This window comes from Eretmochelys imbricata, chromosome 24 (genome assembly GCF_965152235.1).
Source record: "Eretmochelys imbricata isolate rEreImb1 chromosome 24, rEreImb1.hap1, whole genome shotgun sequence".
In the NCBI taxonomy this organism is placed as follows: Eukaryota; Metazoa; Chordata; order Testudines; family Cheloniidae; genus Eretmochelys; species Eretmochelys imbricata.
Window position 1 is genome coordinate 16,335,935 of NC_135595.1, and position 23,142 is coordinate 16,359,076.

General features: G+C 57.7%; 1 protein-coding gene across 1 annotated transcript in view; it reads left to right on the forward strand.

Annotated features, from left to right (window-relative positions):
• Positions 1-342: 342 nt before the first annotated feature.
• Positions 343-23,142, forward strand: part of LOC144279969 (uncharacterized) — a 37,967-nt gene continuing 15,167 nt past the window's right edge. The window contains exons 1-10 of the mRNA XM_077841673.1: positions 343-490; positions 4,819-4,924; positions 6,793-7,056; positions 8,807-8,903; positions 9,289-9,328; positions 10,226-10,316; positions 12,255-12,301; positions 12,587-12,637; positions 17,336-17,434; positions 17,894-17,978. Of these exons, the coding sequence (XP_077697799.1) occupies positions 4,882-4,924; positions 6,793-7,056; positions 8,807-8,903; positions 9,289-9,328; positions 10,226-10,316; positions 12,255-12,301; positions 12,587-12,637; positions 17,336-17,434; positions 17,894-17,978 (817 nt within the window). The 5' untranslated portion in view covers positions 343-490; positions 4,819-4,881. The remainder of the gene's footprint in view (positions 491-4,818; positions 4,925-6,792; positions 7,057-8,806; positions 8,904-9,288; positions 9,329-10,225; positions 10,317-12,254; positions 12,302-12,586; positions 12,638-17,335; positions 17,435-17,893; positions 17,979-23,142) is intronic.

Consider the following 23,142-nt stretch of genomic DNA (forward strand, 5'->3'; position numbering starts at 1 on the left):
GACCTTGGATGACCCCAGACACCCACCCACCCACCCACACACACACACCCCATTTCTGCCTTACTCTCGAATCCAAGTGGTTAGAGCTCGGATCCAGGACACCTGGGATCTCTCCCCAGCTCTGGGAGGGCAGGGGGCTCGGAGCCAAGAAACCTGGGTTCTCTCCCCAGCTCTAAGAAAGTTGGGGGGAGTGGTTAGAGTGGGGGGAACTTGTGGGTCTGACTCCGAGACTGTGTTGTCAGACCCGCGTCCCTGTCACTCTGTCTAACCCTTGGCCTGTGCGTACGTTGCCTTTAAAGGCAGGGAACACACGATCTCTGTTCCCTTTCCTCCCCTGAGCCACCAGCCACTCACAGCGCCTGGGGCTATTGCCATAGATGTAGATGAAGATGATTCCTCTTTACCTGCCCCCAACCTCCCTGCTCTCCCATTAGTGTCAGCGGTGGGATCAGACCGGAGACCCAGCCACTAACCCAGGTCCAGAGCCCAGGTAGGAGACGCTTTTCCTTGTTTGGGGGCAAAAAGCCAGAGTTGGGGAGAATGATTCTTCGCATCTCTAAATGCCTAAAAGGAGATTAAATGGTGAGAGTTTCTTATGGGAGGGGCCGCAGCTGAGATCGGGGCCTGGTGAGGCAGGTGCTGCCCAGACACAGCCAGAGACAGTCCCTGCCCCAAACAAATTACAATTAAAATAGACAATAGCTGAGAGAGAAAACTGAGGCACAGCGAGGAGCAGTGACTGGCTGGCTATTCTATGGTGGGTCCATGACAGATCTAGGAGAAGAACCCGGGGCTCTGTGTCCCACTGGTGTACTCCAGCCACTGGGCCACACTGTCACTGGGGGTGGCATTGAAAATACACTGGGGGCTTCCCAAGCACAGCGTGAGAGCCAGTTTCCGCCCGACGCGCTCACGGTGTAAGATATGGGGACTGAACACGGCTCGGCAACATTACCCGGCGCTGTTAAACACCTGTCGTGCCCTACCCCAGAGCAGGCTGCATTTCACTGTTCGTGAAGGTGTCACTGAAGGTGTTTGAGATCTTTTGGGGGAGACCATGCTAGACCGATAAACTTTTCAGAGAGGGAGCATCATGTTTGGGACAGAACTGGGGCCTGGAAACCAGGACTCCTGGGTTCTATCTCAGCTCTGGGAGCAGGGTGGGGGCTAGTGGGTTAAAGGAGGGGAAGCTGGGAGCCAGGACTCCTGGGTTCTAGTTCCAGCTCTGAAAAGGGAAATTTATTTTCAGACGCACCCAGGCCCTCAGACCCTTGCTGGCCAGTTGCACCATGACCCAGAGCTAACTTTCTCGGAGAGGTTGAGTAACATCAGATAGTGGCTCTACCCAGGCTGTGGTCACAGATACACACACAGACGGGCCCCGATAAACAATCCAACTATCGGAGACGAAGCAGCAAAGAAAGCGCTAGGGGGTGCGGAGCTGCAGGACAGGCTGGGGGTCTGTGTAGGGGGCTCTCCCCTCGCAGTCAGAACTGATCTCTGTATCTGGGGCTTTGCTGTTCCCCGCTGAAACACTGAACCCCGACCCTGCCCCCTTGTGCCTGTGATACCCTTTCCCAACATGGCTCTATCCCAAGGGGTCAGAATGTCCCCCTGGGGTCCCTGCCACATCCCAAAGTGCTTTGTTCCCTTCCACCTCCCTGACTCTCCCTGCACACGTCAGCTCCACTTAGGAACCGTCCTCCAGTCCTGCCCTAAAAATGCCCTCTGCATTGCTGTGAGCTGCCGAAGAGCCACTCGCCCCTCCCCAGAGGTGGCTGCATTTCACCCCTGAGGCCGTAAGCCCAGCACACATGGCTCGCAAGGCACACAGGGATAGAAATGCAACCAGTCCTTGCTCCTCCAGGCCAATCTCTGGGCTTTACTCCCTTCTGGCTAGGAAGTTCTTTTACAAAGGGCTCTGGGTGTAAAATACCTGGTGAGGCAGCCGATCCCGTGGTTGGATACCATCGCCCGGCGCAGACGAGCTGTCACCCAGAAATGCTGCAGGTGAATCATTCCCAGCCCCTTTCCCCTCCCAGGCCGGCTGAGCGCTCTGCCCTGGACGGAGATGGCCTTGGTGCTGGTCCCTGCCCTTTGCCTCCTGAGCAGTGAGTAATTCACACAGATGCCACGCGCTGCCAGCCAGGCGACCGATGGGGACCGTTTCCCCAGCCCTGGGAGTGCGTCTACACTGCCGGGAGGGTGCTTGGAACCGGGTTCCATCTCAGGGAAGTCCCACCAACTTGCACCAGCGGCTCCAGTTCAAGCCTAGGGGGCGTCTGGCCTTGAACCTGACCCCGAGTGGCTGGGTCCTCGCTGCTTGTTTCGCCCCGGTGGAGAACACGCCGGGCTCTCATGGCAGAGTCAGCCTGGTCTAGCCCCAGCCATGCTGGGCTGAGCAGCCAGGGCCTCAGCCGCTCTCGTGCCCCAGGCTGCCATTTTCATAGAATCATAGAATCTCAGGGTTGGAAGGGACCTCAGGAGGTCATCTAGTCCAACCCCCTGCTCAAAAGCAGGACCCATCCCCAATTAAATCATCCCAGCCAGGGCTTTTTCAAGCCGGACCTTAAAAACTTCTAAGGAAGGAGATTCCACCACCTCCCTAGGCAACGCATTCCAGTGTTTCACCACCCTCGTAGTGAAAAAGTTTTTCCTAATATCCAACCTAAACCTCCCCCACTGCAACTTGAGACCATTACTCCTTGTCCTGTCCTCTTCCACCACTGAGAATAGTCTAGAACCATCCTCTTTGGAACCCCCTTTCAGGTAGTTGAAAGCAGCTATCAAATCCCCCCTCATTCTTCTCTTCCACAGACTAAACAATCCCAGTTCCCTCAGCCTCTCCTCATAAGTCATGTGTTCCAGACCCCTAATCATTTTTGTTGCCCTTTGCTGGACTCTCTCCAATTTATCCACATCCTTCTTGTAGTGTGGGGCCCAAAACTGGACACAGTACTCCAGATGAGGCCTCAGCAATGTCGAATAGAGGGGGACGATCACGTCCCTTGATCTGCTCGCTATGCCCCTACTTATACATCCCAAAATGCCATTGGCCTTCTTGGCAACAAGGGCACACTGCTGACTCATATCCAGCTTCTCGTCCACTGTCACCCCTGGGTCCTTTTCCGCAGAACTGCTGCCTAGCCATTCGGTCCCTAGTCTGTAGCGGTGCATTGGGTTCTTCCGTCCTAAGTGCAGGACCCTGCACTTATCCTTATTGAACCTCATCAGATTTCTTTTGTCCCAATCCTCCAATTTGTCTAGGTCCCTCTGTATCCTATCCCTGCCCTCCAGCGTATCTACCACTCCTCCCAGTTTAGTATCATCCGCAAATTTGCTGAGAGTGCAATCCACACCATCCTCCAGATCATTTATGAAGATATTGAAGAAAACCGGCCTCAGGACCAACCCCTGGGGCACTCCACTTGACACCGGCTGCCAACTAGACATGGAGCCATTGATCACTACCCGTTGAGCCCGACAATCTAGCCAACTTTCTACCCACCTTATAGTGCATTCATCCAGCCCATACTTCTTTAACTTGCGCCACGTCCTGCCTCCGGGCTTCTGGCTGCCGCAGCGAGTCAGGGTGTCTCCTGGGTCGGGCTGGGGAGCTCTGCTCCCTGCCCTGCCCATCCGCCCAGCTCCGGCCCAGCTGCCCCTGCCCGCGTCCACCCCCCGCTCCTTGAACAAGGGAAGTGCCTGATCTAAAGTTGCCAACCCTCCAGGATTTTACTGGAGTGTTGAGGAATTAAAGATTAATCTTCAATTAAAGACTGTCATGTGATGAAACCTGCAGGAATTTCGCCAACAAAGTTGGCAACCCTAACCTGACCCCTCACCAGTGGGGCTCCTCCTGCAGTCAGGGCCTCTGGCCGAAGGGCCAGACACCAGCTATCGGCGGGGGGGCGGGGGGACTGAACTGAGAGGGGATGAGGGGTGCACTGAGGGGCGATATGGGGACCTGAGTTGAGGGGGGATGGGGAGGTGAACTGAGGGTGGCTGGACTGAAGGGGGTGGAAGGTTAACTGAGCAGGGTTTTTGGGGGACTGAACTGAGAGGGGGTGAACTAATGGGATGCAGAGGACGGACTAGACGGAAGGGGGGCTGGGCAAATGCGGGGAGGGGGTCAGCCTGGACTCATGGGAGAACTCGGGGGGGCAGGCGTGATTTGGGGGCCTGGTGTGATTAATTGCTGGGCAGGGGATGGGCTGATGTTGGGCGGGGGAGCACCTCCAAACTCTCCTTCCCCAATTCACAGGGGAGAGCTGGTTGGGCTCTCTTTCCCCCCCCCAAATCCTCCCCAAACCCTACCCCCCCTTTCCTGGGGAAGGCTTGATAAAGATCCTCACCAATTTGCATAGGTGAACACAGACCCAAACCCTTGGATCTTAAGAACAATGAAAAAGCAATCAGGTTCTTAAAAGAAGGATTTTAATTGACGAAAAAGTAAAAGCATCACCTCTGTAAAATCAGGCTGGTTAATACCGTACAGGGCGATCAGATTCAAAACAGAGAGAATCCCTCGCCGCAAAACCTGAAGTTATAAAAAGACACAAAAACAGGAATCTCCATTCCATTCAGCACAGCTTATTTTACCAGCCATTTAAAGAAATCAGAATCGAACGCGTCTCGAGCTAGATTACTGACTAAGTTCTCAGACTCCATTCCTGTTCTGTCCCTGGCAAAAGCATCCCACAGACAGAGAGAGAGGCTTTGTTTCTCCCCCCTCCAGCTTTGAAAGTATCTTGTCTCCTCATTGGTCATTTTGGGCAGGGGCCAGCGAGGTTACCCTAGCTTCTTAACCCTTTACAGGTGAAAGGATTTTTCCTCTGGCCAGGAGGGATTTTAAAGGCGTTTACCCTTCCCTTTGTATTTATGACAGCGGCCCGAGGAGCACGTGCAATGGCAGTGGTGCGAGGTGAATGTGGGGCAGGGGAGAAGTGGGGGGCCCCTCCCCCGGAGCTCACTGCTGCCTGTGGGGAGAGGGCTGGGGGGAGTCCTCCTCTCTGGCCCTTGCCCCGGGGCATCCTGTCCTCATCCCCAGCCCTGTCCCACCCCAAAGTCCTCACCCCCTGCACCCCAACCCCCTGCCCTAGCCCGGAGCCCCCCCAAACCCCTCATCCCCAGCCCCACACCAGAGCCCCCACCCCCTTCACCCCAACCTTCTGCCCTAGCCCTGAGCCCTCCCACACCCCAAACCCCTAATCCCAGCCCCACCCCAGAGCCCTCGCCCCCTGCACCTCAACCCCCTGCCCTAGCCCGGAGCCCCCCCAAACCCCTCATCCCCAGCCCTACCCCAGGGCCCCCACCCCCTTCACCCCAACCTTCTGCCCTAGCCCTGAGCCCACCCACACCCCAAACCCCTCATCCCCAGCCCCATCCCAGAGCCTTCACATTTTTACATTATTTTAAAAAATGTCCAGTAACTCCTCGCTTAACGTGGTCATTCTGTTCCTGAAAAATGCGACTTTAAGTGAAACGATGTTAAGCGAATCCAATTTCCCCATAAGAATTACTGTAAATGGCGGGTTAGATTCCAGGGACGTTTTTTTTTTGCCAGACAAAAGACTCTATCTATCTACACATACACACAGAGTATAAGTTTTAAACGAACACTTTAATACTGCACACAGCGATGATGATTGTGAAGCTCGGTTGAGGCGGTGGAGTCAGAGGGTGGGGTGGTTCCCAGGCAATGCCTTACTGCCGAATGATGAACTCGCACTCGGCTCAGCCCCCAAGGGTCAACACCTCGCTGTTAATGCAGCCTCACTCTACAAGGCAGCAGGAATGGAGGGGGGAGAGGGGAAGACAGCAGGGCAGAGAGAGACACGGAGACACACACCCTGTGTGTGAGGGAGAGACTTTGAGACAGCAGCTGCTGCCAGCAAGCCCCCTCCATTCTGAGCCCTGCTGTGTCCCGTCCCCCTCGTCCTCTGTGGAGATGGGGGGGCAGGAACGGGGGAGGGGGACACCCTGACTCAACTCCCCTCTTCCCCCTCCCCACCTGCACATAGTGTGACCAGACAGGAACTGTGAAAAATCAGGACGGGGGTGGGGTGTTATAGGAGCCTATCTATGGAAAAGACCCAAAGATCAGGACCGTCCCTAGAAAAACGGGACATCTGGTCACCTGCCCTGCAGAGCGAGCAGGAGGCTCCCGGAGCAGCTCCCCGGCAGAGGGCAGGGGCAGCACAGGGCTGTGTGGGCAGGGACGGCTGAACTGCCGGCAGTTGGGAGCCTGATGGGCGGCTGCTGTTCAGGGAACTTAGGGGAGCTGATGGGGGGGCTGTCTGCCCACCCTGGCCCCACCAGCTCGCTCCAAGGGGCTGCTCTTTCTGCAGGCAGTGGACAAAGCAGGCGGCTGCCAAACAACCCGACAAGGGAGCATTGGGCAACTTTAAACAAGCATGTTCTCTAATTCGGAGCTTCTCAAACTGTTGTCTGTGGACCACCAGTGGTCCGCAAGCTCCATTCAGGTGGTCCGCGGCTAGTTCCCTCTCAGGTGCACTCCTGGGTGACTGCACAGGAGAGAACGAGGGGCCACCCCCTAATTAGTGGAACTGCGCAGGCCTGGTTCCTCTAATTAGCTGCGTGGACCCTGGACAAGATGCACATGTAAGGGGAGGTGGTGGCCTTGGGGGTAGGTAGGAGGGGGCAGTGGTGTGAGAAGAGGGGGTGGGTGGGCCCCTCACCCCCTGACCTGGAACCCTTCCCCCCTCTGGGCCAGGTCGCCCCACTCTGTCTCTCTCCGTTCACGCCCCATGTCTCCGTCTCTCCCCCGAGACGCCCCCACAGGTGTACATGTTACGGCAGCGCCGGGCACCAGCCTGCAGGCAGGGGAATCGGTGACGCTAACGTGCAGTTACACCAGCAGCCTCCCTGCCCCCAACTCCTACACCTGGTACCGGGGTGACCGGCAGCTGGAGGGATCCCGGCAGGAAATGGTGTTGAAGAACATCACGGCGGAGCAGGCTGGGGAGTATCGCTGCCAGGCCAACAATGGGATCGGCCAGTCCCCGTCCCCCCCCATCAACATCACTGTCCGGTGTAAGTGCCGGGGACGTGAGAAAAGAGACCTCCGGAGTGGGGGAGGGGCTGGGGTTGTGCCTTTGTGCCGTGGGCCCAGTGGGGGAGGGTCATTGTGGCGATCGCGGATCACGAGCTCACCAGGAGCTCCCAGCGCCACGGTAGCCAGCAGGGCTAGAGCCATCCCGGGGTGCAGGGACAGGGCAATCTGGAATCGAGCAGAGAGGGGATTTTACCTCTGGATCTCGCCCTGGTGCAACCACGTCTGGGATCCTGTGCCCAGTTCTGGGGCCCGCACTCCCAGGAGTTGGTGGTCAGCTGGGGAGGGGTCAGAGAAGAGCCATCAGAAGGAGTCAGGGGTTGGAAAACCTGCCCTAGGGTGAGAGACTCCAGGAGCTCCGTCTGTTTAGCTGAACCAAGGGAAGGGAAAGGGGTGACGTGAGCCCCGTCTGGAAGATCCTACGTGGAGAAGAGAACATTGATAATGGGCCTGGCGGCCGAGCAGACAGAGATCCAGGGGCTGGAAGCTGAAGCTAGACAAATTCAGACTGGCATTAAGGTACAAACGTTGAACAGAGAGGAGAATTTGCCATTAAAAGAATGATCTCCGGACGTGGTGGATTCTCCATCCTGGGGAATGTTTAAAAAACTCTGGGATGTTTTGCTAAAGGATCAGCTCTCGTTCAAACGGGAATGAATTCAGGGGAGTCCTGTCGTTCAAACGGGAATGAATTCAGGGGAGTCCTGAGGCCTGTGTCACCCAACTGGTCCTTCTGCCCTTAGATTCTATGGATCATCCTTCCCTTGGCCCATCGCTACCTTTGCCCGAGGTCTTGGGGAGGCTGGCTGTGATTCCGCCAGCCCTTTAATCAAACAGGCAGGGGCTGGGCTACACCTCCCATGATGCATCACAGCCACGAATTCCAATGAAGCGCCCCTCCCCGCACCAAGAGGGGACCAGGTGGTGCATTGTAGGAGATGTAGTTCAGCCGGACAGCCCAGCCGACAGAGGAGACTGAGAACGTGAGGCACAGGAACTGCAAGTCCCATGATGCACCACACCGAAGGACTCCTATGACACACATGGAATGATGGGATTTTGTGAGATCTTGGTTTTCATTTAAAAAAAACAAAATTTCTAGTAAAGCTGTCCAGGAAATGGGTTTTTTTTTCCCAAGTGGGAAAGCTCCACTTTTCATAGAAATGTCAAAAAACGAAATATTTCAATTGAAAATGGCCTGATGGGAGTTGTAGTTTGAGTGTCTTGTGCTTCCATTCCCTTCTGTGGGCCAGGATCTGTAGCCGGACTATATCTCCCATAATGCACCTTAGTGTAGGATTCCTATGATGCACGCCCTTCCCTCACCAAGAGAGGAGCTGGTGGGGCATCATGAGAGATGTAGTCCAGACAGACACTTTGGCCTATAGTGGAGAATGAGGATACAAGGCTCTGAAACTACATCTCCCAGGATGCACCCTGACTATGGATTCTTATGAGGCACCCTCCCCATCACCAAGAGGGGAGATAGTGGTGCATCATGGGAAATGTCATCCAGCTGGGCAGCACAGCCTACAGAGGAGGCTGAGGGCGCTGGGACAGGAGGGCTTCGCATCTGAGCATCAGGTCTGCTGACTCCAAAGCCACCACGTTTAATGATCCAGCCCCATGCAGCCTCACTGTGGGCTTGTTACCTGGCTGCCGTCCCTCAGCAAATGGGGTTCAAAAATTTGCTGCAGGGTTGATCCAATAACCCTCCTTTCCCCTTTCCAGCCACCCCCCGTGTTTGGGCTCCCGCCTACATCCTGGGACCTGCAGTTGCGCTCATCCTGCTGCTGCTGGTGGGGCTGGTCGGCGTCATAGCATGGAGGTATTTGCGCTTGCTTTGCAAACCGGTGATATCCGCGTCTCGGGTCGTCTAGCCATCCCCAGCTCCTCCCGCCTGGCCTTTGCCGGAGAACCCCGCGCAATCCGGGAGTGGGAATTGCAGAGCCAGTTCGGCTGCACGGAAACCCAGTCGGGGGGAGGTGATTGAACGGTGGTGGTTGGGTCCCACACAGATACCTGACACCCGCAGGGGCCTGGGAAGGGCTGGGTGGCCTCCTGCTTACACGGCTGGGCTGGTGGTCAGGAGAGCAGGGGTCAAGCCCAGGCAGGAGGTTCTATTTTGTGGGAGCCTTTGTCCTGTTCCTTCCCCTCCTGAACTGAAGCAGATGTCGTTTTGCCTCTGAGCTGTTGGTCTCCTTTATTTGTAGGAAGAGGCGGAGCAAACGCCAGGGACTGAGCAGCGATCCGGTAAGTGCATCTATGGGGCTGGGAGCCAGGACGCCTGGGTTCTATCCCCAGCTCTGCTGCTGACTCACTGCATGACTTTAGACGAGCTCTGTCCCTCACTTTCCGCCTCCATAAAACAGGATTATAAAATCCACCCCCGAGCAGGACAGAAGCTCTTTCCAATCTCACTTCTGCCTGCCTTTGCATACAAGCTCCCGAGGTAACAGCAGGGCCTGGCTCTGGTCCAGGGCCGCCCAGAGGCTTCAGGGGGCCTGGGGCAAAGCCATTGCGGGGGCCCTTTAAATATTTAAGCGCCTTTTTAATCTTTACTCCCCCGGCGGTGCCCAGAAAACCCAGAGCGCCGCCCCCGTCCGTAAAAGCGCCGCGGCGGGTGGCCCTCCCTTACCCATGATGGGATCTGTCCAAGTCGGGGTTGGGGCCGGGGCTGGGACTGGGGCCAGAGCTGTGGCTGCCGTGGAGCGGGGCTGGGTGGCGCTCCCTCCCTGCCCGCCATGGGGGCTGGCTCTAGCCCTGCCGTGCCACCCTGAAAGTTCCTCCATGCCCTCCTAGGGTGGTGTGCCCCACAGTTTGGGGACCACTGCTCTAGAAGGGAAAGGCCGTGTGCACCCTTCCTGCCCCCACCACCCTGAGGCAGCTCGTCCTCCGCTGTGGGGCTGGATTGGAGCCAGTGCCCCCTAGAGAGGAAAGGCCCCATTCCCCAAGTCCATGATTCATGTCAGGTCTGGGTGCTTTAGCCCAGGGGTCCATCCCCAGCCACTGACCCACAGGGGTTGTACGCTGTTGACCGATGCAGCCTGACCAATCCCCAGCCACGGCGCTGCAGCCGACCCAATGCTAGCGACCCAAATGCCCTCGCGCCATCCCCAGCCCCCGTAACGTTCTCTCTTTCTGTGGCAGCGTGCCCACCAAGGTGTTCCCAGGGTCTCCGGATGGCACCGGGCAATCCCACATCTACAGCCAGCCCATGAACATGGGGAAAGTACTGCAGGTGAGTGACTCATTCCTCTGTTATACGAGGCCCAGGACTCCTGGGTTCGATCCCTGGCTCCGTGAGGGGAGGGGAGTGGAGTCTAGTGGTTGGGGGGGGGCAGGAGCCAGGATTCCTGGGTTCTCTCCCCAGCTCTGGGACGGAAGTGGGGGTCTCATGGCTAGAGCAGGGACTACAAGTTTTTAGTCTGTTCCTTCAAGGAAGCCCAGAACTTTCCCTCTTACCCATCACGTTCACACTGATAACAGTCATCCACTTCTCCTCCTGCTTCTTCCTGGGGTTCGAGGCGATCAGTCTCAGCCCGTAGGAGCCGTTCTCGCTGGCCTGCAGGTCACACCGCTGCAGGCTGCAATCTCTCTCCAGGTCCCCCAGGAACCTCACGCGCCCTGCAAAGGCCGGGCTGATGGAGGCGTTGTGTTTATAGAGGACGGTGTCACTGAAATCTTTCTTCTCAGGGTCATACCCAGGGTTCAGGTACCAGGCCAGGGAGTTGATGGTTGGGTTGTTTGGCCTTCTGGGGTTCAGGAGGCAGGATTTATAGCAGCACGGGATGGACAGACAGGCCCCTGTCCAAGCGATCAGGGATGCGGGCACCTCGGCGGGTTGGTCTCAGTGACACAGGAAGCCTGGAAGCAGCAGAGTGACTGAGATGGCAGCGAGGCGCACGCTGGCCGGGCGCTTCCGGTACTGAACTGGGACTCGGGAGACTGGGGTTTGATTCCAAGCACTAAACTACCTGTTCAGCTCCTGGTGTGCCTCTGTGCCTCAGTTTCCCCATCTGCACAATGAAGAGAACCCAGGAATCCTGAATCCCGACACAACCTTCCCAACCCCCTATCACTGGATCCCATCACTCTGATGCAAGTGGAGTAAACCTCATAGAGGAAAACCTTCCTCTGAGCTTGTGACCCCCGCAGCCAGGTCTCCCCTCCCTTCTCCCCTGCCCCTAGGGCTCTATGGGTCAGAAGGAGCCAGACCTTCAGGGCGAGGCAAAGGGGCCTTACCCGGGAGGAACAGCAGCCAGAGGAGACACCTCATGGTGACCCTGGGCAGCCATGGCGTTGGGGAGCAGAGGAAAGAGCAAAGGGCTGGTTGGTTCCTGTGATGACCCAGAGCAACATCAACCACCCGCAGTGGAGAGAGACCAGCTAGAGGGGGGACTGCAGGGAACCCCCCACCTGCTCTAACCACTAGACCCCCCTCCCCTCCCAGGGTTGGGAGAGAACCCAGGTGTCCTGGCTGCCGGCCCCCTGCTCTAACTCACTAGCTGCCAGATGGGTTTGTCACGCATGGCGCGATGCAAGGGGCGTCACATTAAATAGGGGAGGCAGCTGAACGCAGGACAACTGTTGCCCACCCCGCTGGGTAGGAGGTTACTACAGGTCTTACTGCTCAGAGCGGGGACATTGAGCTTCCTCTGGGAAAACTCCAGCGGGAACCATCCCCCTCCTGACCATCGATCCACGGGGGACCCAGCAGCCCCTCGCCCTGTGTGGGAGGCTGCGAGTACGTGCGTAGCTCTCACTGGTACATGGATCGCTCTCGGAGTTGGATACGCGGGGACAGTCGTCACTTAGCTGGTGACTTTAATCCAGTTGAGAAGAGACAGGGGACCTTGTTCCCACGACTGTCTGTGTTACTGGCATTCACTTCAAATAAAAATAAAGGCTACAGGGGTGGGGGTCTGGTGGTTTGGGGGGCTCATGAGACACTTGTGGGGATCCAGGAGCTGGTGATTTGGGGTGGCTGGTGGGAGACACTAGGGCGATATTCAGGGGGCTGGTGGTGTGGGGGGCTCGTCGGAGACATTTGGGGGGAGTCAAGGGGTGGGAGGCCGGTGGTTTAGGGGGGCTAAAGTGGGAGACACTTGGGGGATTCAGGAGGCTGGAGATTTTGGGGACCCAGATCTAACAACAGAAACTATTTTCCCTTTCCCAGGAGGTGCTGAGCTTTCCCGCAGGCCAGAGACGGAGTCACCCTATGAGGTGAGCGCAGGGTCTGTTACCCTCCCCCCCAACCTCCTGGGCCCCTCTGCCCCCTGCTGGCTGGAGTGTGTCTGCGCTGCAGCCTCCCCACCCCCCGCACTGCGAATCCCTGCCCCCTGCTGGGTGGAACCGGCGCTGCCTAAGTGTGTGTGTCAGACCCCGTCCTGCTACCGGCTCAGGGGAGATTCCCCCAGCCACAGAGTGTCCGGTCTTGGCAGCACCCACCCCGCTGGCCCTGGGGCCCACTGAGCAGGGATCTCACTGGCTCTCTGTTTGGGCCTACAGGAACTCCAAGGACGGACCCAGGATATTTACAGCGAGTTGGTCTATCCCCAAGCTGGTTCCCACTGAGCTCTGCCAAAATTCTGACCAGCCTGGGACCCCTCTGCACGGCCGGGACCTTAAACACAAAGAGAAGCCATCGCTCAATGGGGGCAGATCCCAGCGGGGTCCACAAGCGCCGGCTTTCCATTGTGCTGGGGGGTGCTCAAGCCCTGGCTCGTCCCCAGGCCCCATCCCCACTCCACCCCTTCCCTCAAGGCCACACCCCTGCCCTGCTCCCACCCCACCTCTTCCCACCCCCCGAGCGTGCTGCGTCCTCGCTCCTCTCCCCTGTGCCCCGGTGGGCAGGAGGAGCGGGGAGGGAGGGGGAAGCACTGATGGGGGGCTGCCGGTGGGTGCTCGACGCCTATGCTGGGGTCATGCGGCCGTAGCTCCATTGGAATGAATGGGGCCAGACCCCCAGCTGGGGTGATGTGGCCATCACTCTACTGGAGAACTCAACTGGGAATAAAAAGCTCCACAATGCAGGGATTGGGTAATTCTTTTTCGAGACCAACTTTAGAAAGAATAGTGGAAATCCCGAGACAAAAAACAGCGGTTAACCTGGGGTTAAAGGTGAGACGTGCTGAGCAATTCCCAGGAGCAAAGGAGAGGGGAACAAGGGAGATTTCAAATCCCAAAAGAAGACAGGCAGGAAATTCCAGGCTCAAGTCAAAGTTAAGAGAACCCGGCAGCAGGGGGACGAGCAGTGGGCGTGAGCTTGGTTCAGAGGGTTTTCCCGGCTCCTCGAGGAGGGTGAACACAGGCCAGGGCGTTGACGGTGGAGTCTCATGGGGTTCAGGGTCCTGGCAGCGCAGAGGGGACCACGGCTCGCAGGGACCTCGGCCCGGCTCAGTTACAATAGTCCCCAGGCTGTTCAAACAGTCTCCAGGATTGTCCGAGGGGCTGGCAGTATCCCCGGAGCGCAGGATTTCCTGCTGGGGACGCAGAAAGACACACAGTGGGAAAGAGGGTCTGAAGACCAGTGATCACACCCCCAGCTTGAGGTGTGTGTGTGTCTGCCCCTATGGGCAGTCGGGCGACGAGCGGTTGGATCAGCGGACTGGCAGCAGGGACTCCTGGCTTCTGTCCCCAGCTCTGGGGTGGGAGAGGGGTCCAGTGGGTTAGAGCATGGGGGTTGGGAGCCAGGACTCCTGGGTTCTGTCCGTGGCTGGGGGAGGGACAAGAGTCAGGCCTCCTGGGTGATGTGAGGGGAGTCTAGGGGTTAGTGCAGGGTACTTTGTTCTGATCCCATTGCTCCGCTCTCCAGTCCCCGGGCTGTAGGCAGGGCTGTCTGGCGTGTCGTGCTAGAAACGCTTCTCATCCAGGTTTCCGGCATTGCTGCTCCCGAGCATGCTCAGGGGATCTGTGGCTGGTCCAGGACATCTGCTGATGGAGGCGGGAAGGGCTGGGCCGGGAGAGGGGCCAAGAGACAGAACTAGAGACGGTGTTTTTCTTTCTGGCCACATTTCAGCCAGCAGTTTCCCAGGGCCGGGAAAGGGGGACAGGCCCGCCAGGGCGAAACCCAAACCCTAGGGGTCAGCACTGTCCTGGAACCAGACCGCAGCCCGGCAGTACTAAGGAACCGACAGCCCAGGCCAGGCAGACCCTCGCTGTAATTCTGTCTGTGCCCACGTCGGGGGGGACGTGGACGTGGGGCCAGAGAAGGACCCCTCTGAATGGAACGGGGCTGAGGTTACAGGTAAGATGGTATATTCCACCCCACCCCTGGTTCCAGGCCACGATCGCCCCCCTATTGTCTGGGCCCCAGGCTGATTGGGGGTCTGGGCTGAGCTATCCTGAGCAATTAGTGACCTTTCTATTCCCCTGAGGCACAGCGCCCCCTAGTGCCATGCTGGGGCATTGGGGCCAGTCCTGACTGCCAGGGCAGAGCCCACCCCCCCGCTCCCTGCCCATCTCCCATTCGTGCCCGGATCGTGCCCGCCCCTGCTTAGCCAGAGAGAGGAAAGTGAAAGGACTCGGATGTTGCTAAACAATCCCCTGCACCTGCAGTGAAAGGGGGACGTTTAGAGCTGCCCTTCAAGGTGTTCTGGGGCCTGCCCCCCAGCTCACCCCCCAAGGGGACCCACAGAAATCTCACCCCTCCTCACCCCATCAGATGCCACTTCCCCATTCGTCCTCCAAAGCCCTGGACTGATTGCTCAGCTCCCCCCAGCCAGATCGGCTGCCAGAGCCAGGACTGCAGGACGCGCTATAAGGTAATTGCACCTTCCCCTGCTGATGGGAGTTGGGGCTAGTGGTTAGAGGGGAGGCTTGAAGCTAGGACTCCTGGGTTCTTCGAGGGTTGAGGCTAGAAGGCAACAATGGTACCCCCAGCCGATTCTCAGATCTACCGTCAATTTCAGAGTCAGCTGGAGCTGTGGGTGCTCTGACCAGATGTGAGGAGCTCTGTGTGTCCCCCATCTTCCCACGTCTGGTTGGTCAATTGCCCCCCACCCCGCCAATCTATAGGTCTCTGCTTCCGGGGGCCGTGAACTTTCCCTGGCACTTTGGGGCGCTGTGCTGCAGGGGAGGGGCTCTCCTCTGGCAGTCAGTGCTTTAGGGGGTGGGGTGGGGGCTCGCCCCTGGCAGTCAGGGCTGGACCCAAAGCCCCAGACAGGCGCTAGGGGGCGCTGTGCTGCAGGGTGGGGGCTCTCCCTGGCAGTCAGGGCTGGGGTTAAGATCTCCAGGCGGGAGACGCGACAGGTGTCAGATCCGGAGTTCAAGGGACTGACTGAACCGTGTCCCAGGAAGAAGCCGTGGGCAGCGGGTTTCCTTGGGATCCCCAGGGGGGCGGGAGGACAATTTCCCCATCTCTGCTCCTGCAGGAACCCGGCCCTTGGAAGCGACACCCTGCAGAGGGGGGCCCGGTCGGCTGATTACCTCCCCCTGGAGATGGAGAGCAAAGGTCTGAGACCGTTACCTGCTGCTCATCTCGGGGGCAAACCCCAGGGCTGGGGCGTGCAGGACGGACCCCTCCCGCAGCCTGAGGGGCAGCTGGAGGGGGGATCTCTGGGGAGCTTTGGAGCACACAGGGTGGTTCTCGGGTTGCTTCAGGGGTGTTTCCCCTGTAACGCTCGCACCGTGAGGCTCACGCTGCTTGCGAAGAAGAGCTGGGGGGCAGCTTACCTGCGGCCGTTCCGCGGGCGGGGGGAGGCCGTCCGGCTGGCTGGGGGTGTCCCAGAGTCGGCAGGCAGCTGCGCAGCCGGGAGTAATCCCGGGGAGGAGGGAGAGAGACACAGATCTTGGCCCAAGATGGCTGGGAAGTGGGTGTCGCACAGGGACCATGGAGGCGGATACAGGGGCAGGGCCCTGCCTTTGTCATCGCGGTCTCCCCTGGCCGTCAGGGCTGGCCCAATGCCCCAGGCAGCGCTCGGGTGTACTGGGCTGCAGGGGTCGGGGTGGAGGCGCTAGGGGGCGCTGTGCTGCAGGGGAGCAGGGTGGGGGCGCTCGGGGGTGCTGTGATGCGGGGAAGCAGGGTGGGGGCACTAGGGAGCGCTATTCTGTGGGGGGCAGGATGGGGGCGTTTGGGGGCGCTGTGCTGCAGGGGGTGGGGTGGAGGCATTAGGGGCGCTGTGGTGTGGGGCAGGGTGGGGGCGTTTGGGGGCACTGTGCTTCAGGGGGCAGGGTGGGGGCGTTAGGGGGTGCTGTGGTGGGGGGGCAGGGTGGGAGTGTTAGGGGGTACGGTGTTGGGGAGCAGGGTGGGGGTACTAGGGGGCGCTGTGCTGCAGGGGACGGTGTGGAGGGTCTAGGGGGTGCTGGGGTGGGGAGGCAGGGTGCAGGCACTAGGGGGCGCTGTGCTGCAGGGGCAGGGTGGAGGCCGTAGGGGGCACTGTGCTGTGGGGGAGCAGGCTGGGGGCCCTAGGGGGGCTGTTCTGCAGGGGTGGGGTGGAGGCGCTAGGGGGCGCTGTGGGGGGGCAGGGTGGGGGTGCGAGGGGGCGCTGTGGTGCAGGGGGCCGGGTGGAGGATCTGGGGGCACTGTGCTGTAGGGGGCAGGGTGGGGGCACGAGGGGGCGCTGTGCGGCAGGGACAGGGCAGGGGTGGTCAATGCCGGTTCTCACACCGCGGCTGCTCCCCCAGGTCCTCCCCCGACCTTGGTCTGCTCAAAGCCCAGAGGAAGGGGCAGCGTCTCTGTGACAAAACTACCCAGTGACCCTTGATGCGGGACAAACAGCTGCTCTGGCGCCCTGCGCTGCTCAGCAGTGGGGGAGGGGCGTTCTCAGGGCTCTTCGTCCCCCGTCCCCCAAGTGGGAAATCAAATGCAAGGAGCAGCCGGGGCCTTTGACTCTGGACTGCGCCATGCCCGGCCTGCGACGATGCACACAGCCTAACAGCAGGCGTGCCTCTGGGTTCCCGCTGTGCAGCTGGGAAACTGAGGCACGGGGGTGAATCAGAGACCCTCATACACAAGTGGGCTCAGAGCTCTGGGCTCTTCTGCTACGCTAACCACTAGACTCCACTCCCCACCCAGAGCCACGGATAGAACCCAGGAGTCCTGGCTCCCAGCCCCTACACCCTCATTGAATAGAGGCATCCGGTCTTAGCTCCCGGATGGGGTTGGGGTTGGGGTTGGGGTGTGAGTCTTCCTCTAGCGACCTTCTGTGTGTGTACGTGAAAGTGTCACCCCCCTTTTCCCTTCGGGGTCTGTGTCCCCTGGAGACTTAAGGCCCCCGGTTTCTACAGGCCGTGTCTAGTTCTCTTTGTTCTCGTTAGCACGGACAAACGACCCGTAGCCGGGGCTGCAGACACACGCTGGAGCCAGATGTGCCGCTGCGGCGTTTCTGCGATTTAACGTTCATCCTCCGGCTGATGGTTTGTAACTTTGCCCCTTGGCGCCTCTTTGCCCAGCATCTCAGGGCCTCGGGGTTTTCCTCGCTCACTTCCTTCTGTCAGCGTCTCTTCGCTCCGAGGCCCAAAATAGCGAAGCTAAAACCTTGCAGGCCTCGGCCCACAGGCCTTGCGTTTCAGCCTTCCTGCCTGAGCTCTCGAACACGGGCTTATTCCTTCGAACTCCTCATTGGCTGGAGACCTCCATAATCCAGCCCCTTAACTCGACTGAACAGACAGTGATTGTACGGGACATGACATGTTAATGAATCACAACCTCACAATCAGCTAAACTCACCAGCTACACCCCGGTATTCCCCTAGGTGTCTCCCACCAGCCCCCCAAATCACCATCCCCCTGCACCATCCCCATCCCTGTTCCCATCCGCCCAGCCCGGCTCTTACCCTCCGCAGCCCGCTCCTGCCGCCAGCCTCTCCCGAGCAGGTAACGAGCCCCCACATTAATGAGGACGATGAGGAGCAGGTTGGCAGCCACGAGGCCGGGGCTCAGACGGCTGCCTTCTCAACATGTAAATCCCGCCCGGCTTCTGGCAACCACATGTCCCCGGTGATGGGCCGCAGGGCAGCAGCCTGGCGGTGGAGGGTAAAACCATCACCTTCCCTTAGTGCTGCCTTCCCTGCCAGCCAAGAAACCTTGATCCTGGGCACGTTGGGGGCGACTGAGGGCGAGAGTGGGGTTAGACAGTGACAGGGACTCAGGTCCGTCAACACAGCCTAGGAGTCCCCCCGCTCTAACCACTCCCAGCCCTTCCCCTAGAGCTGGGGAGAGAACCCAGGTGTCCTGACTCCCAGCTCTAACCACCTGGATTTCAGAGCAAGGCAGAAATGGGGTGTATGCGTGTCTGTGTGTCCCTGCATTTACTCGGGGGGTGCTGGATGGAACCTGGTTACCAGAGACACCGAGATGTTGTACCAGGTCACTCGTCCAGCTGTCCGTCCTGCCATCGCCCGCTGCATGGAACCGGAAGCGGTAGGTGCCCTGATCGCTGGGGCGCAGCCCTGACACCTGCAGGGAGCAGTGGTGCTGCAGGTCCCCCAGATAGCGGGCGCGCCCCTTAAAGGCAGCATGGAAACGATCTTCATCCGAGTGATAGTCGGTTTGATCCCTGTCCTGTGTCCAGGTCACGGCCCTGACCGTCCACCCTGCGGGGTAGGTGAAGGAGCAGGGGATGGTCACACACGAGCCGGCCCATCCAGCAAGCGGCCCTGGTGCGAATGTCACGTTCCACTTCTGGGCGTAGGCTCCTGCCGGGGACAGGAATCAGGGATCAGACCGGCGCCCGGCCCCTGAGAGTTGGGGAACTCGCCCCAGCGAGGACCCAGCTGCTCAGGGTCAGGTTCAAGGCCAGACGCCCCCTAGGCTTGAACTGGAGCCTCTGGCACGAGTGGCTGGGATTTCCCTGCGATGGAACCCGGTTCCGAGCGCCCTCCCGGCAGTGTAGACGCACTCCCAGGGCTGGGGAAACGGTCCCCACCGGTCCCCTGACTGGCAGCACATGGCGTCTGTGTGAATTACTCACCGCTCAGGAGGCAAAAGGCAGGGACCAGCACCAAGGCCATCTCCGTCCAGGGCAGAGCGCTCAGGCGGCCTGGCAGGGAAAGGGGCCGGGAACGATTCACCTGCAGCATTTCTGGGTGACAGCTCGTCTGCGCCAGGCGATGGCGTCCAACCGCGGGATCAGCTGAGTGATCAGATATTTTAGACCTAGGGCCCTTTGTAAAAGAATTTCCTAACCAGAAGGGAGTAAGGCTTGGAGACTGGCCCGATGGAGCCGTTTCATTTCCATTCCTCTCTGCTTTGCGGGCCGTGTATGCAAGGCTCACCCCTTGGAGGTGCAATGCAGCCACCTCTGGGGAGGGGCACATGGCTTTTTGGCAGCTCACAGCAACGCGGAGGATGGTTTCAGGGCAAGACCGGAGGAAGGTTCCTGTGTGGAGCTGACACATGCAGGGAGATTCAGGGAGGGGGAAGGGAACAAACCGCATTGGGGTGCAGCAGGGGGACGTCCTGACCCCTTGGGATAGAGCCATGTCAGGGAAGGGTGCCCAGCTGTTAAGTATTTCAACCAGCAGTGACATGCAGCCTGCTCTGGGGTGGGACACGGCAGCCCTGTAACAATGCAGGATGATGTTGCTCCACCATGTTCGGTCCCTGTATCTTACACCACGAGCTCGTCAGACAGGGACTGGCTCTCATGCCCTGTTTGGGAAGGACCCTGTATATTGACAGGGCTAGCACAAGCTGCTGTGGGCTAGTGGCTAGAACAGACTGGGACCCAGCACTGTGGGTTCTCCTCCGATATGTGCCATGGCCCTGCTGTACGATGATGAGCCACTCACTTCCCTGGTCTATGCTTCAGTTTTTCCTCCCATCTATTGTCTATTTTAATTGCCAGTTCTTTGGGGCAGGGACTGTCTCTGGCTGTGTGTCTGGGCAGCGCCTGGCACAACGGGGCCCTGATCTTAGCTGGGGCAGGGACTGTCTCTGGCTGTGTCTGGGCAGCGCCTGCATCACCAGGCCCCGATCTCAGCTGCGGCCCCTCCCATAAGAAACTTCTCACCTTTTAATCTCCTTTCAGTGATTTAGACATTTGAAGATTCATTCTCCCCAAATCTGGCTTTTTGCCCCAAAAACAAGGAACAGCCGCTCCTACCTGGGCCCTGGGCCTGGGTTAGCCGCTGGGAAACTGGTCTCATCCCACCACTGACACTAATGGGAGAGCAGAGAGCTTGGGGCAGGTAACTCGTAATCATGTTCATCTACATCTGTGGCAATAGCCCCAGGCGCCGTGAGTGGCTGGTGGCTCAGGGGAGGAAAGGGAACCGTGACAGCGTCTTCATGCCTGTGACGGAGATCCTAGTAGGGAGCCAGCTGTGGTCACTCTGTAGGGCTAAATTTTAAAATGGTACTATCAGAATTGCTGTAAACCTTGATTTCATTCTGCCAGGCAACCTTTTGGAATAACAGAAAGGAATGACTGTCTGAGACTGGGATCCTGTTTCCCATATGCATTACAATTAGGACCTGTTATAAAGTTTAGTTAGTAAAAGAGGATTTTGTATTGTGTCTCTGGTAAATAGTATAGAGAAATGTTGAGGGCCTGAAGCCCCAATGTGAATTGTTTTAGTTCTAAGATTTAGCAAGGCTTAATTTACAATGTATTCTGTATACCTTGGAAGGTTTCTGTGAGACTGTTTGTGGGAATGAGGAATGCATGCATCAGGAAAAGAGAAGGTGTGAAAGCCACCGCAAATGTCCAGATGGTCAAGAAAAAGTGAGAGACCTGGAAACAGCAGGAGACAATCAGAAAATATCCATTGTCTCCATGCTAAACACGTCAGCAGCATTGACAACCTCAGAGGGGAGGCAGGCACCCCCGAAGGAGAGACAACAAATAAATGATAACAGCAGAAAACCCCAAGATTAACACCACTTAAGGACTAATGATTACAGGAGGACATTGCAAAATGCATGGACTCAAATGGGACTTTACAACTATAAAGATGGGGTGTTTTGCCGTGGAACTCTGGGTTCATCCTGCAGAGCCTCGGAGCATCGGGACGCGTCCGACAGAGCCCTGCTCCTCACTCGTGCTCAATCTAACTGGCCAGTACATTGACTTGAGCTTCAAACAGACTGTAACTATAAAGATAACTATAAAGACCATCTGCAGGACTTCTGTGTGTGTGTGTGTATGTCGTGTGACTGAAAGTATACACTAAGTGTCGTATTTACAATAAACGTGGCATTTTTCCTTATCCCTCTTGTAAGATCCTATTGGTATTATTTTTTTAGTACTCAATTAGGGTGAACTGCAAAGAATGGGGCAGACAATCCCCATAAAGCTGGTGGATATTCCAACACTTAGATTTACCAAAACAGCATAAAACAGCTTCTTTATTACCTCACGGGTTACTCAGCCGTCCAAACAACACAGTTCCCTTGAAGTGACCCAGCCTCAGACCTCCATCCAGGTACCCACGTCAAATATGACAAACATTTCTGTAAATCGCATTTCATCGTATAAAAGAACAGGTTCTACCAACCTCCAAAGGATCGGACGCATCACCTCCCAGGTTAAGGAATGTTTCAGATCTTACCCAAATACACGCTCCCGCCAATTCTCATGAACTAAACTAAAATTTATTAAAAAACAAGAGAGAGAGTCTGGTTAAAAGATCCATATACAGACAGACCTGAGTTCAATTCCTTTGGGTGCAGATTCAGAGCAGAGATGCTGAGCTTTGTAGCCGCAAAGTGTTTTTTCAGAAATAGTTCATAGTCCAATGTGCAAATCTCACATTCAGGGCGCACCAGCATAACTGGGACCTCAATCTTGCGACTCAAACTTCCCCTGAAGAAGCTTAAGCAGCTCTGACATGACGGAATCAGGACCCAAGGACCTTTTATACAATTTCATGTCCTCTTTGACAAGTTGTCCAGCCCTGGTATGGGGCCATATCCCCAGGGCTTCCTCCCTGGAGACACTATCTTCCTGTAGCCCTCCCCAGACTCAGTCCTTACTCAGCATCACAGTGTGAGAGGGAGCCCAGGTTGGTAAGCGAGAGAGCTCAGCGGTACCCCAGTTCCATGTTGCACCCCAGGGAACCCCTCACAGTGGCTGGGAGTCAGGACTCCTGGGTTCTATTCTTGGTGCCCCTTTGCCCATGGGGGATGGGGACCCTCCTCTCGCGCCAAGGGCTGAGCGGCTCCTCAGATGCTTTGAGATCCCAGCTGGCCAGCGCTAGAACAGGACCGAGCCTCATCCCTTCACCAGGGTCTCTCCGAGCACGGGTGTCGTGGTCCTTCGAACTCTGACCCAGCGGGCCCGTTTGGCCTGTGGCTGGGGAGTCTCTGGGGCTGGACGGGGTTAAAAGGAACAGGCAACACCACACACCCCCCCGTTGTCACCAGCGCTGGGGCTGAGCTTTCGCAATTTCCAGAGAAAGGGGAAGTTTCTCTGCGGCAGCCAGACAAAGTGAAAGGCTCCCACGGGAAAAATGGTGCTTGGAGCCAGAACCCCCGAGTCCCTACTCTCAGCCCCCTGCTCTAACCACTAGACCCCACGCCCCTCCCCCAGCTGGGGATAAAAACCAGAAGTCCTGAGTCTCAGCCACTGTAACCACTGGACCTTATTGCTACCAAACCAGCAAGTACATTGCCTTTAAAGGCAGGGAACACACAATCACAGTTCCCTTTCCTCCCCTGAGCCACCAGCCACTCATGTTGCCTGGGGCTATTGCCACACATGTAGATGAAGATAATTCCTTTTTACCTGCCCCCAACCTCCCTGCTCTCCCGCTAGTGTCAGCGGTGGGATCAGACTGGAGACCCAGCCACTAACCCAGGCCCAGAGCCCAGGTAGGAGACGCTTTTCCTTGTTTTGGGGCAAAAAGCCAGAGTTGGGGAGAATGTTTCTTCGAATCTCTAAATGCCTAAAAGGAGATTAAATAGTGAGAGTTTCTTATGGGAGGGGCCGCAGCTGAGATCGGGGCCTGGTGAGGCAGCAAGAGACAGTCCCTGCCCCAAAGAAATTACAATTAAAATAGACAATAGGTGAGAGAGAAAACTGAGGCACAGGGAGGAGCAGTGACTGGCCCGCTATTGTATGGTGGGTCCATGACAGATCTAGGAGAAGAACCCGGGGCTCTGTGTCCCACTGGTGTGCTCCA